Genomic DNA, 22,653 nt, shown 5'->3' with positions numbered 1-22,653 from the left:
CACATCAAAACAGTCTCTCATAAGCCAAGTACAATCCTGTCTATTTAGATATTTTCCATTTCAGGGCTCTTAAATATGTCCATTCTTCTTCAATCTTATTCTGGCTTTTTTCCTTTGCCATGTCATTTTCTGTTTCTTTGCTTCAGGGTCATCAAAGAGTTCTTGTGTTGTAGTATCGTATTGAAGTGACCCTCCAATCTCCATTTTTGAAGGGTTGAGGGGTCTGATAGAGATACCAAATCTTCTCATTATTTTCTCCTCTTGGCATAACTGTCCTGGACTTTCTAGTTTTTTTCCAAAAAATCTTATTTCATTACCGGCTGTGGAAAGGAACTGATAGGTTTGGCAGGTTATTTTCATCATAGCATAAATTTGTTTTTGTATTTCTTCCATGGTGGACTCTGACATCTTGTATTCAAGGTTAGTCCTATCTTGTTTCCTAAAGTATCAGCCAAGTCTCTCTCTCTCTCTTTTTTTAGGGTGTCAGATTGCAATTTCAGGTTTAACCACAAGGTGTCCCCCTTTTTAGGGAACTGCCTGTTAATCTCTCTTCAATTGTTTCTTCTGTTTTAGAAGAACAGAGCCAAATTTTCAAATAAGGATAAGAAGTAAGGAATAAATAGTCAAAAGCTTTTAGTCCACAAGTTTTTTTAAAGGAATAAAGTTCTAGTTGAGGTCCAATTTGTTTTTTCAACATTTCTTTTAAAATCACCCCTGGAGGTTCAATTGGCGCTGTTTCTGAAGGGAGGGTTGAAATCCCCCCTCCTTCTCCACAGGGAGGAAGGTACTTAGCAGCTTATTTAGGTAGAAAAAAGAAGATTGGAGTATAAGAGAGGTTAATCTTACCCCGTCTCTTCCACGCTGCTTTAATGTTGCCTGGTGATAAGTGTGACTTAGGCTGTCCTGCAGTCTAGTGACCGGCCATATTGCTATGGATGGTCTTTCGTCCGCCGGTTCGAAAGGAATGCAGGCACTAATGGGAGAGTTGCGGCTTTCCTGCGTTTCTGCAAAAGCCTCTTCTTGTTGGTCGCCCCTGCAGGGTGACTCTTCGGCCCTTTTAGGACCCCCCAGCGATGCAAAACTGGACGTGGAAAATGAGAGCTGTTCTCCAAGCATCTATAATGGCGGTGGCAGCAGACCGGAAGCCTTCATTTTACTTATAATAATAATAATAAGTTGGAAGGGACCTTGGAGGTCATCTAGTCCAACCCCCTGCTCAGGCAGGAAACCCTATACCATTTCAGACAAATGGCTGTCCAGTCTCTTCTTAAAAACTTCCAGTGTTGGAGCATTCACCACTTCTGGAGGCAGGTTGTTCCACTGGTTAATTGTTCTATCTGTCAGGAAGTTTCTCCTTAGTTCTAGGTTGCTTCTCTCCTTGATTAGTTTCCATCCGTTGCTTCTTGTCCTGCCTTCAGGTGTTTTGGAGAATAGCTTGACTCCCTCTTCTTTGTGGTAGCCCCTGAGATATTGGAACACTGCTATCATGTCACCCCTCACCCTTCTCTTCATTAAACTACACATACCCAATTCCAGCAACCGTTCCCTATATGTTTTAGCCTCCAGTCCCCCAATCATCTTTGTTGCTCTTCCTAGAGTCTCGACTTCCTACTTCCTACATAACTGGCCTGATTTATACAGTAAATACCTGGCCCACTTGAGACCCCTGACCACTTTTTGATTATTTTAATTCTTCCATCTTGCTTTATCCTGTACCTTTTGCCCTCTTTTTAGTTTTCTTTTCTTCTACATAGTTACTTTCCTTCTTTTCTCCTCTTTCACCTTTTTCCAGCTTAATGTTTAACTAATACAATTACTTTATGTTGTTGTCTCTGCTACTCCTCAGTAACTTTTATTTATTAGTAAGGAATTTGGTAGTGGCTCCTAAAGTTTGTGCGCAGTACTGGCATAGTGCTAGATCTCCAGAGTCCATTGCTGGCCTACAAGCTCCCTAAACTGCAGCACCATTCCTTGTTCTCTTGTTGGAATATGGTAGAAGCTGGCAGTTTTCTTGCCATGACAGCTCAAGACAGTATATTACAGAGTTCTCTACCTTTTTTAAATGTTAATTTTATAATTCTAACTCCTTTTCCAGGTTTAATTTGTTTCACCAACTTTCCCTCTCCTCCTCAACACCGCTCAATGGACAACACAATGACTAGAACAAATCACTCACATTCAATTGCCAGTTGCCATCTTCTACTACATAGTCATTGTTCTGGCTATGGCTTCTTGCTGAGTATTACACATATTCTTATATTTGATTTTAATATAACCTTCCAGCAATTTATTTGGGAAACTGGCAATTGTATTTGATTAGCACTACTTAATTTATTCTTTAGTATTTTCCTGAGATCAGTCACATTTCTCTACTTCAGTTATTCCCTTCATAGATCACTCAAATCTCCAGGCACCATCATTTTGAAAGTTGTCTTACTGTGCTGCATATATGAGAACCTGAAAAGATCCTCCTTGACTAATTGTTAATATCTGCAGTGTGCACAAAGAAGCAGTCCATAGGAAACCAACATTCAGAAATACTCACTTAAAATTTCTCCTTTCTTCCTGGTCCTTATAGCATTTAACAAAGACACAGAAGAGGGATCAGGACTTTTCTAGACTTTTTATTGTTATGTTAAGCCTGCTTATGCATTACATAATAGATTTCCTTTAACAGATCTCACTGCTAATTCTCAGCACTCATAGGTGGAGAGAGTTTTAAGAGTCATAAAAAAATTACCTCTGGAACCAAAGGGTACAGGTTGTCTACCCAGAAAATAAAGGGCAAAAAAGGGAAAGCAGAGAACACATACTGTACTTTCAAACATTTATCACCAACAGCATCACGTTTCCTGTAGTGGTTAAGCTACCAACCTATACACCAGGATACCATGAGTTCTAGTCCCATTTTAGGCATGAAAGCAGCTGGGTGACTTTGGGCCAGTCACACTCATTCTCTCAGCCTTAGGAAGAAAGCAATGGCAAACCACTTCTGAAATCTTATCAACAAAATTGCAAGGACTTGTCCAGACAGTTGTCGGGAATCAACACTGATTTGAAACCACGAAAAGAAAGAGAGAAAAAAATATATACAAGGCTTCGTACACTCAAGAGTCATCTGAAGCATTTGTATTTTATGATGGCTTTTTAAACATATAATATTGCATTTTTCTAAAAATAAATATTTTATTATAGATTGTATTCTTCATTTCAGAGCAGCAACTAAAATTATTTACTGATAGAAGCACATTTATATGGTATTTATCCACTGCTATCAGTTAAAACTACTAGCTTCCTAGCACTAGAGGTGGTAGGTATTATTGCTTTCCAGGCATTATTATCTGTGCATAGCGTAATACCACTCTCTAGTGGTGAAGCCAAGAGAAATAAAATGTATTACAATACTTTTAAACAAAGTAAAACCACAAGTGACTTTCTCAAGTTACATAATGTTTTCTAGGAAAATTGACAAAATAAAATACATGTGCATATACTCTATAGGAATAGGAATATTTAAGTAAAGCTTTTTAACAAAAGCTTTTTTTACAAAAGCTATTTATAAGGCTTTTTTGTATGTAGTAACAATAATAAAACAGCCTTGGAGAGGAAACAAGCAAGGTAGTTTCACACATGCTCAGCTATGTTATTAATAGCAATTTGTGGAACAAGCTATGGTAGTCTCTTTCATGTGCAATACTAATCAATAAATCCACAGTAAAAATGGTGCTGCTAGGATCACCTTAAAAACAAAGCTGCATTCTGAAAGTAACACTGTCATAATTAACCATTTTATAGTTGTTTCAAAACAAAAGCTCAAAACAGATATATTTAACATTTTTTATTTGTAAATAATAAACTTAAAAATCCCCCACTGAAAATTAGCCATTCAGCGCCAAACTAATGCAAGAGTCACAGATTGTCGAATGATGGGCTGGCTGCCAAAACAAAGCAAGATTATGGCATACACTTGTTTGTAATTGGGGAGTTTGTCTGGCAAGAACAAAGAATGCTTATTCACAGGAAATATGCACGTGTATAGCTGGTAACAATTCTGGGTAGTTAGAAAGCTGATAAAAGTAACAAAGTCTTAGGCATCTTGCAAGCTCAGCTAAAAGTTAGGAATAGGGATGGACTGGAGCAAATAGAATGTGTATTAGGTAACTCCTGAAGCATTCACTGGCCAAGGCTTAGGAATAGGGACAGCTAGATAACAATAGAATAATTGTTAGTTCATGATTGAAATGTTTATTAAATTTATGATATTTCTTATATATCCCGTCTTATCCTGCCTTCTGTTTTAGTGAAAATGTATAAAGCTTTCTTAATTCTGTGATTCGAGGTACCTTGGCATTTTGGCCAGGATCCCTTTGGTCAGGAGTGCTTCAATAAAAGAAAACAAAACCTGCACCTCATGTCTAGCGTTCTTCATTGGCCTCAGCACCAGGCTCAGATCTGAACTGGGGGCAACACACTTCTGTCATAAAACATAGTTTTAATGTATGTAATGTAATGATTAGGGTCATATATTATGTTAAGTGAAAACCAAACAAACTATAATAGAGTTCAGCATGATTGTTGTGATTCAGGGTCAGCCTGTGGGTTCGGCATTTGGGTCAGACGACTCAGAGGAGGAGGAGGGGGGTGTTGGAGAGCTTGCTGATGAGAGCCCTCAGCCAGGCCCCTCCCACCTGGTCACGACGCAGACCCAGCTGTGTGAGCCTGACAGCGTGGATGAAGATGACCCACAGCTGGCCCTGTTCAAGGACGCCCGACGCAGGAGGCAGTCAATCAGGAGTAAACAGAGGAAGGCAATGGGGCAGGAGGCAGAGAGAAGCCACGCCCAGAACTGTATAAAAGGGGAATGCGTGGGAGGGCTGGTTTGCTGAAGGCAACCATTTGAATAGTTCCTGTTTCATGGTTCGTGTTTGCTCTCTTTGCTCTGTTTATGTTTTTATGTTAATAAATTTGGCAGGCTTAGTTCCAGCCTCTTGCCTTCTTGTAAAAGGGGTTGTCCCTGCCTTATCTGCAGGGCCGGTAGCAGGCTGGTACAGAACAATGATATATGAACCTAGTCATAGACCTTCTTTTCTTTAAACTGTTCTTCTCTTGGCCTGTCCCTAAATATATATTATTACATGTTATTTAGAATTTTTTCTCAGAAATTTATTTATTTATTTATTTATTTATTTATTTAATTTGTATACCGCCCTTCTCCCGAAGGACTCAGGGCAGTGAACAGGGCAATACATAGTAAAAACAAGATACAAAAATTAAAAATTATTAAAAGTAATTAAACAATGGTGCCCGTAATAAATTAGTACAAATTAAAAGTTAAGTTAATTTATAAAACCCAACCCCATCCCATCAGGTCAGGCCGGCTTGTTCAAAAAGGTGGGTTTTAAGATCGCGCCGGAAGGAGCAGAGATCAGGCGCCATCCGGAGCTCGACCGGAAGATGGTTCCATAAATCCGGTGCGCCCACAGAGAACGCCCTCCCCCTGGGGGCCACCAGTCGGCATTCTTTGACCGGTGGCACCCTGAGGAGGCCCTCTGTGGGAGGGTACTGGGCGGAGGGAAGTTGACGCCGGCCGCAGGTGCTCTCCAAGGTATTCCGGACCCATGCCATGTAGGGCTTTATAGGTCATTACTAACACCTTGAGCCTCACCCGGAAGACAACTGGAAGCCAATGCAGCTCGCGGAGCAAAGGTGTGACATGGGAGTGTCGGGAAACTCCCAACACAACTCTTGCGGCTGCATTCTGCACCAGTTGGAGCCTCCGGGTGGTCTTCAAGGGTAGCCCCATGTAGAGAGCGTTGCAGTAGTCAAGACGAGAGGTCACGAGCGCATGAGTGACCGTACGTAAGGCATCCCGGTCTAGATAGGGCCGCAACTGGCGCACCAGGCGGACCTGGGCGAAGGCCCCCCTAGTCACAGCTACTATATGGTCTTCTAGGGAAAGCTGTGAATCTAGGAGGACTCCCAAGTTGCGAGTCCTATCTACAGGAGGTAATAACTCACCCCCCATAGAGAGGGGTGGGATGTCCTGAACGTCCCGAGATGCCGGTACGCACAGCCACTCAGTCTTGTTGTAATATATTTTTAAGATCACCTAGGGCAGAAATGTTCAAACTACCTCTCTCACTGTGTTTATGATTGTATTTAGCTGAAAATTAAAATAGCATGCAGTAATGCTTTGCACATCCGAAGAAACAAATCTGAAGAATAGTTTCCACTGTAAGGCAATTCCAAGTTGGATGATTATCCATTTGGGATTGAAACCACTGAGCGGTCTGTGGTTTTACATGAAGTTTTCTTTTATCGTATTTTGTACTTTATGATTGCAGTTGCACAGAAATACACATAAACACACAAGAATACTAATGATACAATAAATGAGTGTCCTACCATTTCTTGGTTATAATTCTGTTAAATGAATGTTCAATTCTGCTATGTTATGTTATTTCTAATTTTTAATTTTGGTTACTTTTTATTCTGTTTTTAACTGTTAGCCACCTAGTGTCATGTATAAGATGGGCAGCCATATCAAAGAAACCAATGTTATTTGCTAATATGTCTGTTGGATGTTCATGTATTTATTTTTAATTAATATATGGGCAACTTTGTAAATGATTACTAGATTGGACTTTCACTTAAATAGGGGCAATGAAATGATATTAACAAAACATTATGTTACAACTGTAATTTGGTGTGGGCAATATCCAGTAATTTGTTCTTTAGTTTATGGGTTTAAAGTAACTGGAATATAATTTGTTGGTAGAGATTTTTAAAATGTTGTGCACATTTTTATCTTGTGTAATATTTCCCTCCATAAATATTGGGAATTAATATATTTGTACAACACCCACACTTGCAGCTCTGGTGACAAAAACACCACTGCAGTGCAAACTGTCTTTTGGAAATGTGCGATATCATGATACACATGTGGGACGAAGCTTATGGTGTTTCAGCAAAAGGTTGCTTTCATCAAATGAATCTGACCACCCTCTTCGATGCCACTACTGGGCTACCTGCAGTATATTGTCAACCTAATTTTATAAGAAGCAACTATTAGAGATTAATAAAGGAGAATATTGTAGCACAGGGTTGAAATGAGTGATCCTTTGTGCTCTCTGAGCTTGGTTGTTTTCTTGCAGAAATTTCATTACCAAATTAGGTAACATCATCGGTGCACTGATATTAGAAATTAGTTGCATCCTGCAGTAAAAAATTAAATAAAAAGGAGTAAAATGGAGTAAAGGGCTTCTACTGGGCCATAAACTCGGTATAGTTGGTTCCTAGCGGCGCAAAGTTGGTATGTGCCTCCCAACCGTCCAAAGCACAAAGCGTCCGTTCTCAACCACTGGGCCATGGTCTCCACGCCGGAGCGGCCGCAGCGCTCCAATTCCTCTCGCTGCCAGCCACCCCAGACACCACCATAATGTTTCCACCCCTCCATCACTTCGATGCTGCTCCAAGCCGCGACCATCCGGGCAGCTAGTAGGCTCTCCAGAGCACCGCCGGATTCGTCAAGTTCTCTCAGGCTCCGCCAGGCTCCCACGGCACCAACAATCAGCTGGTTGGTGCCGTATGGAGCGCGGCTATTCCGGGCTCTTCCGGGCCTTCCCAGGCTCCAACGGACTCCACCGAGCGCCCTCCGAAGGACCAGGGCTCGCGGAGCAGCTCCCATAACGGAGAACTGTATAGCCGCCCAAAAACAGACATCAGCAACCTCTCATCCACCTGACCAAAAACCCCATCACAGAAGGTAAAAACGCTTCTGTGAGGCTCCCTGGGACGCCAAGTTGCCGAAACCCCTCACGGAGCTCAGCTGAGTCCGTCTGCCATCTTGGGGAAAAAAAATGAGACTCTAAAGACAGAAACATGAAAGTTTTTCAGCAAAATGAGGTTTCTGTGGCTAAAACTAGCTACATTAGTCCTACAATTACTTCACTGGAGTAGGTAGAGCTACACTGTAAGCCTTTGTGTGTTTGGAATATTAAATGGGTAAAATACCCATTGTCCCTTTATAGCCCTTAAAGTCTGGAAAAATCAGCCTGACAGGACAGCTGTATTGAGGAATTTTAAGAGGTGAGGTTAGGCATCCCCAAACTCCTAGAAATGCAAAAAGGGCCAAGATTTTTTGTATCCAGGCATTCCAGGGGAGTTCTAAAGCTATAAGTGGGGTTATGAAAAACTATATAAAGGCTGTACATTGTTACATACAAGGAACTGGCATACGTGGAAGAGAAGTCTTATGTGGTTACATGGGGTAAGTTTGAATCTGTAACTCCTAAAGAGTTAAGAATCGTCTACGTCAGGGGTAGGCAACCTCGGCTCTTTTATGACTCATGGACTTCAACTCCCAGAATTCCTGAGTCAGAATTCTGGGAGTTGAAGTCCATGAGTCATAAAAGAGCCGAGGTTGCCTACCCCTGGTCTAGGTGGCTAATCTAGCCAGCTATTTATTGTATCCATGCCACTTCTGGCTGATGGCCACCCAGGAGGTGATATGAAGCTGGACCTAACTGCTTCATTGAGAAAGGAGCCCATGGCATGCCCCCTCAAGAACCATGATGGGAGCCAGGTGGCTCTAATAAATTTAACATAAAATAGATAAAATAGTCTTTTGTGCAGTTTCAGACAATGGATTAATTTAGGAATCCTTAAATTAGCGTGTTGGGTGAAAAAAAACTGTAGCCGGTGGCTGTCAATTCCTGTTACTGCTGCTATCTCTTTACTCTTTACTCTCCTACCATCCGGTAGGAGATATAGGAATATAGCCAGCCGTACCAACAGGCTGAAAAATAGCTTTTATCCGTGGGCTGTTAGGCTTTTAAATGGGACATAATCTTATGCAGAATTGACTTGGGAGGCCGGTGTGTGGTGTAGTTGGTTCACATAGTGTGGTGGGATGGAGGGTTTGTTGTCACTGTGTTGGGGGGAAGAGAGCGGGGGGGGGGGCTCAGCTAATCTCAATGTACACATGTACTTTGACAATAAAGGTTTATTATTATTATTATTATTATTATTATTATTATTATTATTATTATTATTATTATTATTATTATGGTAATTGATAATAAATCTAACGACTCTTTACGACTAATGGGCGGTTGCAATGTTCTGCCGCTGTGTTGCCATTTGGGATGGCATATTTACCCACTCTTATTTCTTTATTTATTATTTATCCCTGCGCTGCTGAGAGAGAACGCCGCCTATCTCATCCCTCTCTCTTTCTCCCCTTTCCCAACGCCGAGGGCCTCTGCACGCATGCGCGCGGCGCTTTTTTCCTCCCTTATCTGGCTGGCGTGAATCCGAGAAGCTTTGGCCTGCAGCGCGCGCTCTTCCGCCAGCCTATTAGAAGCGCTGCCACCGGAAAGCGCTGAGGCTCCAATTTCAACCATTTCCCTCTCCCGCCCCATAGGAACGCCCCGTGTAAGCCAAGCAAGAGCTACGTAACGACGCAGAGTTCGAAGTTGGCTGGGAGTAGCAACCAATCCGAGGAGCGCTCGGGCTTTCTGTATTTTTCTATTCCTCGAGGTCGGCACGTGGACCGGAGCACCCTTCCCCGAGGTCGACCAATCCTAGTGCCGCTTCAGGAACACCACGCCCCCTCCGCCTCTCCCTTTCGCCCGGGGTGTTGTGCAATGGAGAACCGAAAGCCTGGAAACTATTACTCCTTTCAGCCCCGAAGCGGGCGGCTGCATTTGGAAACATGACCCAGAATTGTAATGGGAGCGGGCGCCAGGCGCAGCTTAGCCTTCCTGCGCGTTCTCCCAGCCAGCATCTCCAGTCGGGGGGCCGCGGGGCCGCGGATACCAGGTACGTGGGAGTGACTGTTCCCATCAGATATCCCGTGAGGGACTTGGGAGCGGAAGGGTCAGCTGCGTTTCCAGAACTAGAGGGGTTAGTTAGGGCAGGGGTAGGCAGGCAACCTCGGCTCTTTTATGACTCGTGGACTTCAACTCCCAGAATTCCTGAGTCAGCTATGCTGACTCAGGAATTCTGGGAGTTGAAGTCCACGAGTCATAAAAGAGCCGAGGTTGGCTACCCCTGGGTTAGGGGGTGGGAATGTGTTGTTCGGTGAAGCCGGATGAAGTTTGGCTAGTCTAAAGAAAAGGAAGAAATAGGGAGACTTGAGAGCAGTACTCCAGTATTTGAGGAGCTGCCACAAAGAAGAGGGGAGTTTTCACCAAAGCACCAGAGGGCAGGACAAGAAACAATGGCTGGAAACTGATCAAAAGAGAGAAGCAGCCTGGAATTAAGTGAGGACAATCAACCAGTGGAACAGCTTGCCTCCAGAAATCTTGGGTGCTCCATCTCTGGAGATTTTTAAGAAGAGGTAGACAGTCACTTGTCGGAGATGGTATAGGTTCGTAGTGGCAAACCTATGGCACGCCACAGGTGGCACACAGAGCCCTCTCTGTGGGCACGTGCGCCGTCGTCCCAGTCCTAGGCCTTCAGCTGGGTTTCATAAAACCTTTTCGCTTTAGGCCTCCACCGCCGTGTGCAAAAAAAAAGGGTTCAATTACTTTCAACTTCTCGTGGGGGAAAAAAAAAGATCTCACAAACTGGGAATTGATTGATTGAACTTTTTAGTCTCACCCAGTCTGCTGTTACTACGGCAGCCACACCCACCCAATGGGCCATGCCCACCCAGCACCCGATGATACATAAGTGGGGTTTGGATTGCAGTTAGGGCACTCTGTCTCTAAAAGGTTCGCCATCACTGGTATAGGTTCTCCTGCTTGCGCAGGAGGCTGGACTAGAAGGCCTCCAAGATCCCTTCCAGCTCTATTCTATTCTATTCAAGTGGAACAAATTCCTGTAAGCCGGGTCCTTGAGTAGTTTATAGGCTTCCCTTTAAAAAAAAAGTCGTGTAGGACGTTTATTGCCTATCTTAATCTTGAAAGGATTATCTGACAGAAAACGTTCCAATCCTTAAAGAATTTGGGGTTGGGGGGAGAGGGACAAACTCTTGCTGGGCTCTTCCATTTGGGATGATGCTTGCAAGGAATGGCTCTTTGCTTTTGCAGTTAGCCTTACCTGAGGAGAAACCACTTCAGGGGGGGGGAAGAATAAATGGATACATTGAAAGTTGAATACCAGCAATAGGGTTGCAACCAGAAAGAGGTACTGCTAGTATGTAGCCCCAGAAATTTGCACAAACTAGCAATCGCCATATGGAAGAGCAGCAATGTGACTATAAAGGGAAAAAATAGTTCTGTACAAAATAGTTAAAAAGTTCCATTTCTCACTCTGTTGCACAGACAGAAAATGGACTCTGGAGAAGAAGATGCTGCTCTCTACCTGCAAGAGTAATGCGTTTCCTTTCTCTTCCCTTGAGATTATATAAAATCTTTTCTAGCTTTCAGATGAGAAAAAGAAACTTTTCACACTGTATAGCTAATCTGAAAATTGCCAAATATTGGATGATATTCTGAAAGGCAAGCTTAATATTTTAAAGTGCTTTAGAATTGCCTGAGACATGTAAAGGATGTCTACAAAAGGTAGATGCTGAACTAAAGGTAGAAGGAAAGTGCATACAAGTAGTTGGCATGATCAATGAAAGTTTTCCTGGTTAGTTTGGGAGGTGTTTTTTTTCATAAATTCAAAGCAGACTAAATCTTACCATATAATTCTAAATTCTGTTATGATAAAAAAGTATACTAATGGGAGGTAGAACCTCTGGGCATACCCATGCAGCTTTGGGTATAATTTTGATGGTATAATTTTGGCACTGTTGACATGGAATGCCCTGCAGTACTTCATTGGCACTACTTAATATTTGAGGGAAATGTAACCAATAAGTAGAGGGCTGAAAAATATGCTGTTTCTTATTCTCAAGGAATTATTATATAGGTGAGCTAAGTCATAATATGGTTTGTCGGGATTTGATTTAATGCATCATTTGATCCCAACCATTGGGTATGAATACACAGCAATTGAGGGAACACGGCACATGTGGAGAAGGCTAGGAAGTATTAAAGCTATATATAATACTTTTTTTAAAAAAAGGAATGTGATTTACTCCTCATATTTGGTACATTTAGTCATTACTCCATAAACTCACTGGTGCCAGGTGAAGCTTTGCCTTTTATTTTACACATAGAACACAAACGTTTCCTTGAGGCTGTGTATGTGTTGGTCCCTCAGCTGTCAAGCAGCTAGGAAACCACTAGTCTGGAATATATCCTAAATTAAACTATTAGTGGCAATTAGTGTATTTTCTTTAATATAAGTTAGCCTAGCAGTTAAGCCATCTGATGAGGTGGTTGTAATTAATACAGTTTATATCAGTTTAATTTTGCTATAATAGATTAGCAGTAAAACAAAGTAACATTGTGATGGGTTTATTAAAATCTTGTTTATTCCTGATTTTTTATTCAGTTTTAAGAATGGAATCTCATATGATATGACCGTTTTCTTCTACAACATTTTTCAGTGTGTGAGACACTAGGATTTTTGCTGTAATGCTCATTAGAAAAAGTGTCATTACTGTACTTCAGTTCCTCCTAATTTCAGTTTGTACTCTGGCTATTCTTACAATTGGTAAAAAAAACATTTTTTAAAAAATGATAGAAACACCAAATCAGATATTGTTTGTCGGCAATACATTTATATTAATAATGTAGCATTTTCAGTATAGAATGGGAAATGTGCATGGTATAGTGTATGTGATATATTCAATCCTAAAGACTTCAGAAGCAAAGTAGAAACTTACAACAGCTGGTGCTACAGTATGTACGGTTTCAAATTCAGTCATAATCTGTGAGCTTAGTACTTGTCCAAGACTCATTACAGCACTTACCGTACTTGTTTCCGGAAAGCTTTTGGTTTTAACTTAGTAAGTTGTGTGAATTATAGTAAGGTGGTATGTTGGATGTAGTATAGTTGTATGTTCCAGTTACTTCCATATTGAATCCAGTTTTTATAAATAAACCATCAGCAGCAAACATTGGAGTAGTTTGTTGCAAAAGGTTACACTGGCGTTTGCTGCTTTTTGCAAAAATCAAGCAAAATATTTCTACAAGTAGGGATTGTGCAGCATTCTAAAAAGTCCTCCCACCTTTACAAATTAAAATAATACAAGAATGATGAAGCATTATTACCCAAAAAAGGGAATACCCTTCACAATATCTGTTATCTATTTCTGTAGAATACTTGTAGGCAGGATAATGCTTTAATCTCTATAGTTGCACTCTATGTCTTCATGTTGCTGCTGCTTTCTTCCTTCTTTTCCTGTTTCTTCTGTTGTTACAATTCAATTGTTACAGTGCAACCACAAATCCCAGAATATTCAAAATAGCAGGGCCAAAAGTGATTTTTGTTCCTCGCTAAGTTCTAAGTCATGGTTTAAGCTCTGTGGTGGAAATCTCACCAGAGAAGATCAATAATTGGACAGGATACAAATGTTTTAAGGCATTCCTCAGATTTACTCTGGCTAAGAGAGATCTCAAAGAAAGGAATATTGAATATCAGAATAATAAGAGGCCTCATTCCAAAATTTATCCAAGAACAGTTTAAATACCCGATATCAAAATGAATTATATCAACTCACAAAAACAAAGGTTTTTACTCACAGCCAATAATAATAACGTATTTTCATGTACAGTTTTGCCAAACCACATGCTGGCTCTGAGTAATAAGGTGTGCATAAAAATATAACGAAGAGCGGGTACTGTAGCATTGTATAAACAGTGAATCAAGGAAAAAAAATACACAATGAGCTATATGGAGCAGAAGACGTATCTGAAGTCCTTATGAATTGGAACAGCATATTGTTAGATAAGCTGTATTCAAAACTATTTACTTATGTGCTCTTAATTTTACAAAGTGTTTCCCAAACCAAATACTTTAGAACATCTTGTATACTCTAAGAAATAAATTTTAAAAAACAAGTTTCCATTGTTTGATAAATTGTTTTCATTTATTACTTTGACATTCCTTCCTCCAAAATCTCTGTTGGGATAGAAAATTCTACATAAGGTGTATTTGGTCATCCCTGCCTTAGAAGCAAAGGCAAATAATTTTCCTTCAAACAAGTGAACCAAAGTTGAATGTTGAAATAGGGAAAGCGAAATATCAGTGTGGTAGGCTATTCTGAACAAAGATCTAATTTTTATTCTTGCACTCCAATTCTTAAACTGCTTTTCAGATATAAATATCAATAAATAAAATAAAATAAAACAAAGATTTCCAAAATTAGAATTTGGAAATCAGAACTAAGGCTATAGTACAGGAAATATTCTATATTTACCCTAACTGGGGATGATCGTGGTTGCCACATGTGTGGCAAGAGTCCATGTTACTTAATCAAAGCTGTAATATCAGTAGTCTGTTACAATATTACATCTCATTCAGTCTGATAAGAGAGCTGTATTGTTTGTTAATACTCAGCATGCTAAAGATTGCTGTGTTCCTATAATTCAACTTGAGTTGTCATCTGTTGACTTCCTGGCAGTAAATCATCCTCCTTCAGTTTACAATGGCTGGCTGGACTTGATGGGAAATATGATTCCAGTACATCTAGAAAGATCTGATAGAGAAAGACAACTTACTGTGTGTTTTAAAATGTCCTTTCCAAACATTGCTAAGTTTTTATTATGTTTCTTTTTATTATTATTATAGAAGCAAATGTATTACTGACTTTTTCAAACCAACTCCCAAACCAGGTAAGCAATGTTTCTTTCAGATACAAGTGTGTCTTTTGGTAATGATAATGATAAGATAATGTTCTGTGCTTGTTGGCAGTGTTTATTGATTCATAGAGATTTTATGAACAGCAGTCTTCAGCTGCTTATCTCTCATGAAATGGACTGGAAATGAAGCCGGTTTAAGAAATATTTTTCCAGATTTAGCCACTTTCCTTCACGTTGGGTGCTGTGATGGTGAGGTATTTGGTCTGGACTGCTATTATTACAGTCCCTGATTGGTGTATTCCTCTGCTTCTTCTCCTCTCCCACCAATATCACGAAAGTTCCATTCCCTTTTGTGATCATATTTTCTGAGGAGTGGTGAAAACAAATGACGCTTCTATTGACCGTTAGGATGGAATTATGCTGTTATATAGGTAATTAAATTTCCAAGGCTCAGTGACTTGAAAGATCTAAAAAAAACTTGCTAATAATAGTGCACAGGAATAGCTGTCCCAAGACTGGAATACTTACTAAATTACTGCGTTTGTCCTTTAATCCACATTTCCTATTATCTACAACTGCTCATGCTAGTTGAGATTGAGTGTTGCCATCCAAAATATCCAGAGAAAATACATTGCCTGAAAATATATCTACACGGATGGCAGTGTGTCTCTTATTATTTCAGTTGAAATGCTGTGTTCTCTTACCTGCAAAATACTTATTGGTACTATTAAGCAGTGAGTATTCTTATAACTGATATGTCTCTTGCTGTGAAATATAATTCAATTGCATGACTTAGACCATACACAAGCAACATTTCTTGACTTCAAGAACCCATTACTGGGATCTTGCATGCTCTTGATTCTTTTGGAAAGATTTAATCTTATCTAAAGAGATTCCAAACAATGTTTTGGGAGGGATATTCCTCTCAAAAATCTAGCAGGTGATACAGTTTTAATCCCTTGTTCAAATAATCTCACTCAAAGACATATATATATTTCAATAAATGTAAAAAAATTAATTATCAATAGTCTTGAGACAGACTGGTCATTGGAATGCTCCATAAGATTCTAGAAATTGTGTATGATTAATTTAAGTTTATAGAATTTAAGTTTATTGAATTTGTTATTCATTTCTTTTACATGTATTAATGAAGACAGAACTGTGTTGTGCTCTCCAGAAAAAGGAAATGGACATGCTGAACATACAGGTTCATGTGTAGACCATCTTAAAAAAAGCATATCTTCTTCAAAGCAAAATAGAAAGAAGACATTGCCTTGTTCACCATCAGGCAGAAGCCCAATAATTGATGCTTTATTCCGAAAGGCTAAGTCAGAGAAAAAAAACAGTCCAGAAAATGGTGTTTGCAAAATATTGAAGGCTAATCATCCAAAACCTGTGGTTCGGAAACTGTTCGTATCTAATGCCTTACCTGATGGTTCTTTCCTATTAAAAGATATTTACACAACAAATTTGAAAAGAAATGAGAACAATCCTGTTCAGGCAAGAACACATTTAATAGAGAATAGTAGTAGACAACATAAAACAGAACATGAAGATCTAGACACAACTGGTTCAAGCTTGAATAAATGGGCTTCCACTTCAGGAAACAACAGTCTGAAGAAGCAGAGCCACGAAACTCAGTGTCAAAAACCAGTCTATTCCATGTTACCACAAGACAGTTCAATTAGTTCTTCATCTCCAAAATCATTAGGAACTGTTTGCAGAAAGAGACAAGAGAAGGTGAAAAAACTGCACTTTTGTTTCTGAAAATAAATCTTTAGAAATTATTTTTCCTATTCATGCAAGAATAATAACTGCATAGCAAATTAATTCAGATAATCCTTGACTTACAGCAATAGCATTTAGGCTTAGATATCGCCCATAATGCTTTACAGTACTCTCTGCGTAGTTTACAGTATAGAAGCATTATTTGCATATTGCCCTCAACAATCTGGATCCTCATTTTACAGACCTTGAAAGAAAAGAAGGCTGAGTCAATCTTGACCCCATCAGGATTGAACTCCAGGCTATGGACAAAGTTTTGCCTGCAATACTGCACTTTATTCACTGCACTACCAGGGCTAAAACTGGTAACTTAGTTGAGAGTTACAGCAGAAAACACCCCTCAAAATTACTACCACCTGGATCCAGAATTATGGCCACTGTAGCACCTCTGCAGTCGTTCACCCTTATGACTGACTGTAGGGATATTGCAGTGCCCCCTCCTTGCTTATTTCCCCCCACCCCGGGTTCCTGTGGGTCTTGGGCCTCCTTCCCACCCAGTTGGGCCCCACACCTTACCTTTTGAAGATCTCAGGAACTAGGGTTAGTGAAGGTCAGTTTGCTCCATGTGGCGTAATCTTGGAAGTAGCTACCATGTTTTGGCTGGCTGCATTGAATTGTGGGCACTCCAGAAGTAGCTAATTCCAGGATTGCACCACACAGATCAGAGATGGAACGGCTTGCTCTACTTCCTTAACTCAAGCTCTTGATTGCTTTCCAGAGCTCACACTAGGGAAGCAGAGCATGCCTCTTTGTTCCTGGCCACATGGCACAATCCAGAAGCAGCTATTATTTTCTCTTTAACTTTAAAATAATTATAATCCTAATTGGATTAAGACTTTAACACAGTGTCTTAATGCAGGCTCTGCTGCAGTTGTGAACTTGTTTCTTCTACAGCTGGCCCTCCAAGTCATAAATCTACCACTCTGCAGTCGTCTTCTGGAGCCCAAGAGGCTTTTCCTTGTCTGGCTTAATGCCTGAGTGCTGATCTTTGGCACAATGTTGTGTCTCCACTCCTTTGAAGAGTCTTAGTCTGCCATTTTTTCACCCAGAAGCCAAAAAAAGTTCTAAATGTTCATTAGATTTTTAATTGTATTAAACCATAATGTAGTTGGGTTTTACATTATTATGTTGTGTGACATTAACAATTGTGACACAGGCTATCTTTAGTACAAATTCTGAACTTGGCCAATTTAATGATTTTCTCAGGAGAAAGTTGCTTCACCTTGATTGGTTTTCTACAAACTGAATCTTTTAAAGTATCTGTTAGTTCTAAATTTATTTATTCTATTACTTCTTCTAAGATGCTGTTATTCTACAGGTGATATCTTCGCTCCTTTCGCCGCGATCTAAAAACATTTTTATTCGAACAAGCCGGCCTGGCCTGACGGGGGATTGGTGGGGTTTTTCTTACTGTTGTTTTATCGGGGTTTTTAATATTGTATTGATTGTTTTTAGTGGGCATGTATTTAATCCTTTTTTAATTTTTGTAATTCTGTATTTTTATTCTTGCCCTGTTCACCGCCCTGAGTCCTTCGGGAGAAGGGCGGTATAGAAATATTATTAAAATAAAAATAAATAAAATAAATATTTTAACTGCGTCAAATAAAAAGTAATAGTTCTGTTTAATCCTGAAATATCTGCTATACTGAAAAGATATATACTCTGTAAAAGCTTACCTGTACATTCTAAAACTTTTTTTCTGTATATTCTTATTTTAAGGACACCAAAGATTTCTTAAGAAAAAATTCAAGCTCAGTTTCACTGGAATCTTCTTCAGGTACAAACATAAAAATAAATGATGTAACATAAAATTTAAAAATACATATTTTAGCTCAGTACTTCTTGGTATTATTCAAGTAAATTATATGACCACCCCTCTTACAACAGTAACTCAGGGCAGCATATAATAATTAAAACAAGTGCATTCATATGTAATTCACAAAGCCTGAAGTTAAAGAGAAAAAAAACCTCACTCTAATCAAAATGTTCACATCAAAAGCAGAGCTTATCTAACCACCAAATTCTAGGAGTTACAGCCAGGTCTTCAGAGCCTTGAGAAAGTTTTAACCCTATCAGAGCAATCCAATTTTTGGAGGGCTGTTATTCCATGGGACAGGTGCTGCCACAAAGAAGACAACTGCTGCAATAGCATGGCACTGTTTGATGGAAGGGACATGGAACATGCTGTCTATGCTTAGATCTGCTGGGCCAAGCAGGGGTCCCACAACTAGAGCTTTTATAGGTGATAACCATCACCTTCAGTTGCAGTGGCATATAAATGTATCAAGAAATGTCAAACTCCTGTGCTGCAGTATTGTGAACCAGCTGCAGCTTCTGAATGATCTTCAAGGGCAGCCCCATTTAAGATGTGTTTCAGAAGTCCAGATGAAAGAACTAAGGCATGAGTCGCCATGAGTAAGGCTTTTTTGGATCGGGAATGGATGCAATTGTTGCACAAGATGAACCCTTGCAAAGCTCCCCACTCCCACCCACAGTTGCCACCTACTGTTTGAAGAACTTTTAAATTGCCTATCAGATCAGAGCGCCTGGCCCTCAAAGTCACATAAATTATATGCCGGGCAGAATTAAAGATGGGGAGCCTCTGGAATCAGTGGGGGAAGGGGCTTTATATTCCACAGCTATCCAGTTTTGCTAGGGTTGCGCCAAAGCCTCTTTCCCCCCCCCCCCCATTCAGGACCCCACAGTCCTCAAGCACTGGGAAGAGTTCTTGGCAGCACTGGTTGGCCCATGGTGGAAATGTAAAACTGGGTATTATCATCTGCATACTAACCTGACCTATAAATGTAAAAAGTTACATTTATAAACTCAAGTATATTTATTTATTGCATTTTTGAACTGCCCATCTCACTCCTTGGGATGACTCCAGGCGGCCCACAATATAATAAAAAATGTAGATTAAAAAACCTTTGTAATTTTTTTTAACTCATTAAAAGAACAGGAACGTACATACTTATAGAAGAGAATATATGTAGCTTAAGGTTGAACTGTCTGAGCTTGGTTGTTTACTCAAGTGGGTAATCTCTTCAGGGATAACATGTAAACAGCCAAGCTGAGACAGCACCAAGGACGCCACAACATGCTAACTTCTAACCTTGAATGATATTGTTTTGTAACTCTTTTATCTCTCACATTTTCCCTTACATCTTGAGCTATGAACTTTATGCATAGCCTAACATTTTTTTACATGCTATTCATAATTTATTAATTTTATAACAATAGTATTGAACTATTTTAGGGAATTAAATACAGTACCCAGTTCCCACATTTAATTTCCTGAAGTTTACTGCTTCAAAATGTATACTGCTTACAGTATACATTTTGTTTATGTGCATGCAGGAATGAGGAAATAATAATCACTTTCATTATTATTTTGACCATTTGAATAGTTAATATGGAATATGCAGGAATATGCAGTGTAATCATCACTTTGTTTTTATTTTACAGATGAGTCTTCTTCAGCACAATCTTCAAAAAATGTGTTTCATTCAGGATTAAGCTCTGATAAAACTATTGTCGCAAAAAGCCAGCCCAATCCTACAGCATATTCCAGTGCTACACCTTCATTTGGAATAGCTAACAATAAACATGCTAAAAAACGGAAAAGGATTTCATCAAAAACAAATGTGAAAAATTTACAGGAAGTTCAGACATTAAATAAACACAAACTTGGTAGTTCGCAAATTCCCCATAATACTAATTACTCAAAACACAGAATATCTGCTCACAAGAATTTCCAGCCAGCAGATATAGATTGGTCTAGCAGTGACTTGCCTATTTCAGTAGATAAATCTGAAGCTGAAAATAAATCATATGGATGCATTATAAATAAAAATGACCAAATCCAAATTTCAGATACTAGCAAGAAGAAATTACAGACATCTACTCATCCTATTTATTTAGAAACAAGAAGAAATAATGATTCTACAGTTCCTTCAGAAAAAAATGCTGAGCAACGTGGATCTTCCTTGGGAGAGTGTGATAGTGTTGTCTCACTTGAAGATTGTACTTGTGACACTATTCCTAATTCTTCATGTAACTTAAATAAATCTAACAATGAAGCATATGAGTTAGTTCAAAAATTAAAGAGCATTTCTGATAGTGATAATGAGGCCTCTGTTTGCAGCGTGAACAGTAGTGAAGAAGACACACTCATCCCTTTTGAAAAAATGCTATTCCAGAGTGTCAGGCCAGCTGCAAAAAAGTCAGAAGAAGCTATGAATAAGGATAAACTAGCAAGCACCATTTCTACAACACACAATGCTTCTGTAAGTAATTGTCTTTGGTTAAAAAGTCCTATCTAGTGCAATGACCATAGGCACAAACATCCTCATGAAAACAAATTCTTTACTTGTACAGCTCCCAGCCTTTTTAATTTTTTTAAATATTGGTATAATTTTACATAAAAAAATCCAGAAAACCCTCATTATAATATGAAGATAGCATCTGTCTTTTTAATTGAATCTATTATATGTTAGGAACGCGGTGGCTCAGTGGGTTAGGATGCAGAGCTTGTCGATCAGAAGGTCGGCAGTTTGGCGGGTCGAATCCCGAGTGCCGCGTAGCAGAGTGAGCGCCTGTTACTCGTCCCAGCTTCTGCCAACCTAGCAGTTCGAAAGCACGTAAAAATGCAAGTAGAAAAATAGGGACCACTACGGTGGGAAGGTAACAGCGTTCCGTGCGCCTTTGGCGTCTAGTCATGCCGGCCACATGACCACGGAGACGTCCTCGGACAAGCGCTGGCTCTTCGGCTTTGAAACGGAGATGAGCACCGGCCCCTAGAGTCGGAAACGACTAGCACGCATGTGCGGGGTAACCTTTACCTTTATTATATGTTAGGAAGCCATTGCAAAAGGGAAGATATTTTCAAATTAGAATAGTTTTGGATATCAGAACATATAAAGCAATATTTGCCAGAAAATTATTTCTCAATGGTGCTAGTGGTGGAAACTTTTGAAACTTTGTACTTGTACCTCATAGAAAAAAACCCATATTGACTTATTCTTGTGATTAGCTCAGTAACTTTTTTAGTTAATAGGTTGGATTCTGTTAGAGGACTTGTGACAAACCTAAGAATTTTTTTCAAGAGATTCTGTTTTCCCCCCTCTGATATTCCACTTAGTACATTTAAGATATAGGTATTTCTTGATCTACAAACATTCATTTAATAATCAAACTTAGGTGGCACTGAAAAAAGTGACTTATGACCATTTTTCGCCCTTATGACTATAAGCAGCATACTTGTGGTCATGTGATCAAAATTTGGACACTGGTGTGTATTTATGACAGCTGCAATGTCCCAGGGTCATTTGATCACCTTTTGTGAACTTCTGACAAGCAAAGTCAGTGGGGAACCAGATTTGCTTTACAACCATGTCACTAACTTAACAACTGCCGTGATTCACTTAATAACTGTGGCAAGAAAGTTGTCAAATGGGGCAAAACTCGCTTAACATCTGTCTTGCTTAGCAATGGAAATTTTAGGCTAAATTGTGGTCATTAGTCAAGGACTATAATTGATTTTCAGGTGTGTTTAGCTCTTTCAAGAGTTTTCTTAAATAAACATCTAAGAAATTTAGATATTAAGTTTAATAGCCACCAGTGGTCTGAAAATATTTTATGATTTTCATGGAATTTTGCTTCAGCTTTCTAAACCTTTTATTGAGCGTGGTGCCTCATTCATGAATCATTTGGAGAATCTCCTGAAAGAGAAGGAACAGCTAACGAGGTATGCATGCTTACCTTTCTGGTCCATACTTATTTATACAATTACATATTATTGTTTATAACATAATTATGACTTGGCTGTAGCTTGCATTTCACCTGCCTCTTGGCAATTGAGCTAAGTTTTGTTTTTACATATATAATGAAAGACTTAATTGTTAGATAAAAAGAACTTTTTTAGATGAAGACGTGACTTGACTTCACGTAGGTATGGGGAGCCTAGAAAGAGAAGAAAAAACAGGAAAATGTAAAAGCATATAGATATTGAAGGTAAGATACTTTCAAGCAGACAGAGCAAGAGATAATCTTCCTCTTTGTGGCCTTGGGACATTACCACAAAAAGGCAGTTATCAAATATTTCCAACTTATTTCTTGGGATGGCTAATAAAAGACTTTTAAAAAAATAAAAGGACAGTTATAAAGATTTATCACTGGCGGGGGGAATGAATAAGTAATAAACTAAAGCAAAGGTTACCAGTAGTAA

At 39.5% G+C, this 22,653-nt stretch overlaps 1 protein-coding gene across 4 annotated transcripts in view; it reads left to right on the top strand.

Moving 5' to 3' along the window:
* The first annotated feature begins 9,631 nt into the window (after positions 1 to 9,631).
* The window catches only part of SLF2 (SMC5-SMC6 complex localization factor 2), a 29,350-nt gene continuing 16,328 nt past the window's right edge, over positions 9,632 to 22,653 (top strand). For 3 of the 4 annotated variants that reach the window (XR_014026724.1, XM_081329817.1, XM_081329819.1), the window contains exons 1-7: positions 9,643 to 9,822; positions 11,271 to 11,318; positions 14,632 to 14,675; positions 15,796 to 16,382; positions 18,147 to 18,204; positions 19,893 to 20,713; positions 22,091 to 22,173. Coding sequence is in view for 3 of the 4 variants with exons in the window: in XM_081329817.1 (XP_081185943.1) it covers positions 9,716 to 9,822; positions 11,271 to 11,318; positions 14,632 to 14,675; positions 15,796 to 16,382; positions 18,147 to 18,204; positions 19,893 to 20,713; positions 22,091 to 22,173 (1,748 nt within the window). In the remaining variant the exon portion in view is untranslated. Of the gene's footprint in view, positions 9,823 to 11,270; positions 11,319 to 14,631; positions 14,676 to 15,795; positions 16,383 to 18,146; positions 18,205 to 19,892; positions 20,714 to 22,090; positions 22,174 to 22,653 lie in introns of all 4 variants that reach the window. The other variant, XM_081329818.1, reaches the window with a different exon arrangement.

This window comes from Vipera berus (genome assembly GCF_964194415.1).
Source record: "Vipera berus genome assembly, chromosome: 5".
In the NCBI taxonomy this organism is placed as follows: Eukaryota; Metazoa; Chordata; class Lepidosauria; order Squamata; family Viperidae; genus Vipera; species Vipera berus.
Note: the sequence above shows the minus strand (reverse complement) of the source record. Positions and strands in the feature narration are given on the sequence as shown.